The 7,512-nt window shown below is 45.6% G+C and overlaps 1 protein-coding gene across 1 annotated transcript; it reads right to left on the reverse strand.

The window, feature by feature from the left end:
* Nucleotides 1-925: 925 nt before the first annotated feature.
* Nucleotides 926-6,443, reverse strand: LOC144538468 (uncharacterized; the record flags this gene model as incomplete). The annotated part of the gene is made up of 2 exons (XM_078282523.1): nucleotides 5,656-6,443; nucleotides 926-1,066 (listed from the first exon to the last, which is right to left on the reverse strand). Coding segments are annotated over exons 1-2 (302 nt in total), but the record flags the coding sequence as incomplete, so codon positions are not given.
* Nucleotides 6,444-7,512: the final 1,069 nt, after the last annotated feature.

Genomic DNA, 7,512 nt, shown 5'->3' on the forward strand with positions numbered 1-7,512 from the left:
TTTTGGCACTTGGATAGTAACATGATGCTAACAATCATAACACTGCGTCTGAAGCTGTAGTCGCCGGAGTAAAACACGCAATCAGAAGGTCAAAGTTCATGTTTCCAGACGAACAGATCATGTCTGTCTTCTCTTATCTCCGACCAACAGACAGCAGTCCGCACTCTTGACATTAAGCATCGCCCTGCTTTAGGATCACTGAGCAGCTCTCAGGTCAAAACCACATCACTGTCATTCTTTTTCATCTTTCCTTCGCTGCAGCGCACAAGGAGATGATGACGGGAGCGACAACGTGCTTATACAGCCTGACAACTTCCTCATTGAGTCAATGTACACTTGTGGTTTGTGATAATAAAATACACATCTTATATCTTTCATATATGATACACACAACATAGTGATCTCCGGTCATTATGAGGCAACTAGGATGGTTACTGTCAGTAGGCTAAAACACTGTGTAACCATTTGAAAAGCCAGTGATAAGAGCACAATACACAAAAACTGAAGATGTTATTTTTCTTTCTGGCTTTAAATACAGACAAAGACACACCACCAGGGGAAACAAATTTTAGCACGTTTTGAAAACATTTCAGGGGATGAAAGTGACCTACCTAGTTTCCTGATAATGAACAGACTTATGTAATGAAGACTTATCTCAAACCACAAGCGTCCATTGATTCTACAAGTTATCAGGTTCTGCATGAGTCTACTTGTCAGAAGCACATGATCATTTCCCTTTGCAGTGACAAAACAACAACAAACACCGAGACAAAACAAGGACACACCATGATACAAATGTTTGTCGCCCCGCTGGTACTGAACCGCAATGACTGATATGACATCAAGCCAATGCTGTGGATGCTGACATCTCTTCAGTACGTACGCACACACACACACACACACACACACACACACACACACTAACCTGGCGTGGTAGCTGTGATGCCAGGCGCTGCCCATCCTGCCCATCCCGCCCTGGGACAGCTCCATCAGACCGGAGTCCTGCTGACATTCGCCGAGCTTCGTGGAGTGCCAGGAGTGCGGCCGAGACGCCGGCTCACTGCGCCTGGAGGGTCGAAACACACCGGCTTTAACTTCTCTCTCGTCCATTTGCATTATTCACAGCTTTAATTGATTAGCGTAATGAAAATCAAATACGTGGTCTTTCTTTTGTACTGTATGCAAAATATATGTAAAAGAAAAAAAAAGAAAAATGTGTCCATACATTACTGAATATGGAACAATGACACAATAAAGTATAAAAAAATACACAGGGTTAAGCAGAGTCCATGTATTTAGTTTATTTATGGTGTATTTTCCAGCAGGGCTCAGATCACATTCAAATAAACTGATCATTAAGAAGCTGAGCTGTCAATCCCCTGCCATTTATAACCATGGTAGAAACCTGCATCTCTCCTGCAGCAGAACAGCGGACAGTGACAACTTGATTTTTCCAAACACCTCGTCTTGTGTGTGGTAATGCAGCATGATTGTTAGGTTGTTGTCTTAAGAGTATGTTTGACATAGACTTTTTATCCCATATGGTTTTTATTTTTATCTCCGGTACGTCAGGCTGCAGACGGTAAGACAGGCTGCAGACGGTACGACAGGCTGCAGACGCAGACAGGCTGCAGACGGTACGTCAGGCTGCAGACACCGTCAGGCTGCAGACGCAGACGGGCTGCAGACGCAGACAGGCTGCAGACGGTACGTAAGGCTGCAGACAGTAAGACAGGCTGCAGACGCAGACAGGCTGCAGACGGTACGTCAGGCTGCAGACGGTAAGACAGGCTGCAGACACTGACAGGCTGCAGACGGTACGTCAGGCTGCAGACACTGTCAGGCTGCAGACGCAGACGGGCTGCAGACGCAGACAGGCTGCAGACGGTACGACAGGCTGCAGACACAGACAGGCTGCAGACGGTACGACAGGCTGCAGACGGTACGACAGGCTGCAGACGCAGACAGGCTGCAGACGGTACGTAAGGCTGCAGACGGTATGACAGGCTTCAGACAGTATTACAGGCTGCAGACACAGACACGCTGCAGACGCAGACAGGCTGCAGACGCAGACAGGCTGCAGACGGTACGACAGGCTGCAGACGCAGACAGGCTGCAGACGCAGACAGGCTGCAGACGCAGACAGGCTGCAGACGGTACGACAGGCTGCAGACGGTGCGACAGGCTGCAGACGCAGACAGGCTGCAGACGCAGACAGGCTGCAGACGGTACGACAGGCTGCAGACGGTGCGACAGGCTGCAGACGCAGACAGGCTGCAGACGGTGCGACAGGCTGCAGACGGTGCGACAGGCTGCAGACGGTGCGACAGGCTGCAGACGCAGACAGGCTGCAGACGGTGCGACAGGCTGCAGACGATATGTCAGGCTGCTGCAGCTTTTGATCAGAGCCAGAGTGTTGAGCACAAGGCTTGGAAAATGGATGATTTCAACATTAAATATTATCTTGCTGTGTATTATCCTCCCATAGTAACATGGAAACACACCCACATAAACACACACACAAACACACACACACACACACACAAACACACACACACACACACACACAGCTGCATGGTCTCATTCCAGGGAGCAGTCTGACTCACCTTTGGCCTGTTTCTGCCTTTCCTCTCCTGAGGAAGCTGAAATACTTTTTCAACTTCAGGCTGATTACTAAACATAACGAAAGATTGCAAATAAAAGTAGAAAAATAGAGAACTTAAGTAGTAGATTGCAAAAAGTAACTAAATATTACAAAAATAGTACCAAAATTAAAAAGCATGTCTCAAAAAGCCTTTAAGCCTTACAAACTGTATTATTTCTGTGAAGCTCTGATGGTGACGTGTTTACTCTTCTCTTTCAAATCATCAGCATCATATTTCACACTATTACATCATCATACATTTTTGTGTTTTCAGAAAAAAACAACAGAACAATGAACCCAGTGACTCTCACAGCATTTATAATCATCATCATCACCGACATCACAACTATCTTCATCATCACATCATCGCCCACATTATGACCATCCTCATCCTCATCATATTTCAGGTCTTGTCAGGCCGACAGATCGGAGCCGTCGACCGACGCGGCGGTCGTTTGCGATCTTCCTTCATCTTCGTCATATGTTCATGTGTTTCTGGAGCTGCTGGTTTATCGCAGCGCCTCAGTGTTTATCCCCGCAGATAAACAGGAAGAGATGCGATCAGAGCGAGGAGGAGCCGGGACATGAAAGCCTCCACGTCTCTGAACCACAGGAACCTTTTAATGACCGGACGTGACTCGCATACCTCCACTTGTTATCATGTCAGCTACAGTGATACAGATACAACCCGTCTCCGTTAGCTCTGCGGTTAGCCACGCTACGCTACAGTACGGTTTGTGTCTCCATTGCTTTGCTTCCCAAACTTAATAAGTGAGGGGTTTCATTCCAAAACGCTATATATCCACTTTAGAAAAAGTTTGTCCCATGGAATTCATCAGGCAATATCTGAAAAACATACATGATTCTCTCCTCAAAAAATGAAATATTTTATAAGCAAATGTCTTCAGATGACTCCCAGCTTCAACACCAACACATAATGTGCTTCCCTTTCATTTCAAATAGTGTATATATCATTTTGGAACGAAACTCTTCAAGTGTTCATTCTGCACTGACAGTTATCTGGAGTTCATCTCTGAGGCGGCTGTTCAAAACTATCTAAAAGTGTTACATTAACTCTTAAAATCAAATCCCGCACCACTAGAATTAAAATCTAGTTTCAGGACTGGAGGGAGAGAAGAGACAAACAAGGTAGACGAACACATGTAGACAGACAACCAGCCACTCAAACCAGCCAGTATCATATAGTGATGATTATGAGGAAAAAAGTATGTAAGTAAGATCATTTTTGTCCAACTGTGCGTAATCGTATATCATATATCGCAGTTTTAGTTTCAGAAACTACAACAGAGTAAATGTGGATCAGGTCTGTTCACCAGAGTAAATGTGGATCAGGTCTGTTCACCAGAGTAAATGTGGATCAGGTCTAGTTAACAGAGTAAATGTGGATCAGGTCTAGTTAACAGAGTAAATGTGGATCAGGTCTAGTTAATAGAGTAAATGTGGATCAGGTCTGTTCACCAGAGAAAATGTGGATCAGGTCTAGTTAACAGAGTAAATGTGGATCAGGTCTAGTTAATAGAGTAAATGTGGATCAGGTCTGTTCACCAGAGTAAATGTGGATCAGGTCTAGTTAACAGAGTAAATGTGGATCAGGTCTGTTCACCAGAGTAAATGTGGATCAGGTCTAGTTAACAGAGTAAATGTGGATCAGGTCTGTTCACCAGAGTAAATGTGGATCAGGTCTGTTCACCAGAGTAAATGTGGATCAGGTCTAGTTAACAGAGTAAATGTGGATCAGGTCTGTTCACCAGAGTAAATGTGGATCAGGTCTAGTTAACAGAGTAAATGTGGATCAGGTCTGTTCACCAGAGTAAATGTGGATCAGGTCTAGTTAACAGAGTAAATGTGGATCAGGTCTAGTTAATAGAGTAAATGTGGATCAGGTCTAGTTAATAGAGTAAATGTGGATCAGGTCTGTTCACCAGAGTAAATGTGGATCAGGTCTAGTTAACAGAGTAAATGTGGATCAGGTCTATTCACCTGAGTAAATGTGGATCAGGTCTAGTTAACAGAGTAAATGTGGATCAGGTCTGTTCACCAGAGTAAATGTGGATCAGGTCTAGTTAACAGAGTAAATGTGGATCAGGTCTGTTCACCAGAGTAAATGTGGATCAGGTCTAGTTAACAGAGTAAATGTGGATCAGGTCTGTTCACCTGAGTAAATGTGGATCAGGTCTAGTTAACAGAGTAAATGTGGATCAGGTCTAGTTAACAGAGTAAATGTGGATCAGGTCTAGTTAACAGAGTAAATGTGGATCAGGTCTAGTTAATAGAGTAAATGTGGATCAGGTCTGTTCACCAGAGTAAATGTGGATCAGGTCTAGTTAACAGAGTAAATGTGGATCAGGTCTAGTTAATAGAGTAAATGTGGATCAGGTCTAGTTAACAGAGTAAATGTGGATCAGGTCTGTTCACCAGAGTAAATGTGGATCAGGTCTAGTTAACAGAGTAAATGTGGATCAGGTCTAGTTAATAGAGTAAATGTGGATCAGGTCTAGTTAATAGAGTAAATGTGGATCAGGTCTGTTCACCAGAGTAAATGTGGATCAGGTCTAGTTAACAGAGTAAATGTGGATCAGGTCTATTCACCTGAGTAAATGTGGATCAGGTCTAGTTAACAGAGTAAATGTGGATCAGGTCTGTTCACCAGAGTAAATGTGGATCAGGTCTAGTTAACAGAGTAAATGTGGATCAGGTCTGTTCACCTGAGTAAATGTGGATCAGGTCTGTTCACCTGAGTAAATGTGGATCAGGTCTAGTTAACAGAGTAAATGTGGATCAGGTCTAGTTAACAGAGTAAATGTGGATCAGGTCTAGTTAACAGAGTAAATGTGGATCAGGTCTAGTTAATAGAGTAAATGTGGATCAGGTCTGTTCACCAGAGTAAATGTGGATCAGGTCTAGTTAACAGAGTAAATGTGGATCAGGTCTAGTTAATAGAGTAAATGTGGATCAGGTCTGTTCACCAGAGTAAATGTGGATCAGTTTACCTGGAGGTGAACCTGAGGACTTTGGAGATGAGTCCGGTAGCTAAGCTGTTGACGCTGGTCTCTGACGGCGAGCGGCACATCGCCCCGTCCGCCCGGCCCAGCTCCGCTTTCTTCTGCTTCTTACGGAGCTTCCTGCGGTAGAACGCCTCCAGCAGCTCCATGGCCCGATAGAAGTGCACTTTACTCTACTTTCTACTCTACTGCTCTGTTCGGTGCTCTACTCTACGCTCCAGTTACGTTTTGCTTTTCTAGAAAGACCCAGAAAGCTCCATTTCCGCACCCTGCAATTTTACTCTGTTCTCTTCGATGCCGTTTGGCTTCTGTGTGTGTGTGTGTGTTTCCTTCTAGAAAGCTCCAAGCGAGTCCATTATTTCCACCCAGTTCTACTGAGCTCTACTCTATTCAACTGCTCCCTTATATCCTCTCCTATGAGCTTCTATTCTGTGTTTTTACAAGACGACTGCCAGCCAGCAGCACCACTCCTCTACTGCAATCTCCTCAACTCTCTTCTATTCTAGTGTGTTCGACTCTACTGCACTCTACTGAACTCTACTGACCTCTACTGAACTCTACTGACCTCTACTGAACTCTACTGAGCTCTACTGAGCTCTACTGACCTCTACTGAACTCTACTGAGCTCTACTGAACTCTACTGAACTCTACTGCGCTCTACTGAACACTACTGCACTCTACTGAACTCTACTGCGCTCTACTGAACTCTACTGACCTCTACTGAACTCTACTGAGCTCTACTGAACTCTACTGAACTCTACTGCGCTCTACTGAACTCTACTGACCTCTACTGAGCTCTACTGAACTCTACTGAACTCTACTGCGCTCTACTGAACACTACTGCACTCTACTGAACTCTACTGAGCTCTACTGAACTCTACTGCACTCTACTGAACTCTACTGCGCTCTACTGAACTCTACTGACCTCTACTGAACTCTACTGAGCTCTACTGCGCTCTACTGCGCTCTACTGAACTCTACTGCGCTCTACTGAACTCTACTGAACTCTACTGACTTCTACTGCGCTCTACTGAACTCTACTGCGCTCTACTGAACACTACTGAGCTCTACTGAACTCTACTGCACTCTACTGAACTCTACTGCGCTCTACTGAACTCTACTGCGCTCTACTGAACTTCACTTACCTTCACTCAACGTTGCTCAACTGTCTTCCCCCGCAATACTCTGCACAGTTCTGCTGGACTTTTTCAGAAGCACCACTCCTCTACTCTACTCTAAATCTCCTCGTCTCAGTTCTACTCTAGTGTGTTCGACTCTACCGCACTCTACTAAACTTCACTTAACTTTGCTTATCTATTCTGCACATTTCTGCTGTACTGTCTCTTTTAAAAGGGCAGCATGAATCTCCCTTCTTCTCCCGTCTGTCTCTGTTCTGCTTCCACTAGTTTGCAGGCTGTTTCTGCTGCAGCTGAACGCCGCTCTAACGCCGCGGTCCGCCGAAGAGACGCGACGAAGAGCCGCTCTATTGTTTTCTACTCGACCGTACTCCTCTCCTCCATTAGAACTCCGTCCAGAAGGTCCAGAAAGAAGGTCCTGCTCTACTGGACTCTACCGATCCCGTCTCTGCTTCCCTCTCTCCTCCTCTCCGGCTCGGCTCTGGTCTGCCTCTGCGCTCCGGCTCCGGTCTCCGGCCGGTCGGGGCGAGTCGAGCTCGTTAAGCAAATCAAGTCATTAAGCGTCATTAAGCCGCCGTGCGATAAAGCTCCGAGTAAACAAGCAACTGGCAGTCTGAGCGAGAGACACTGACAGTCTGACAGAGAAACAACAGAGAGAGAGAGAGAGAGAGAGAGGGGGAGGGAGAGAGGAGGGAGGGAAAGAGGGAGG

Source organism: Centroberyx gerrardi, unplaced genomic scaffold (assembly GCF_048128805.1).
Source record: "Centroberyx gerrardi isolate f3 unplaced genomic scaffold, fCenGer3.hap1.cur.20231027 Scaffold_582, whole genome shotgun sequence".
NCBI classification, from domain to species: Eukaryota; Metazoa; Chordata; class Actinopteri; order Beryciformes; family Berycidae; genus Centroberyx; species Centroberyx gerrardi.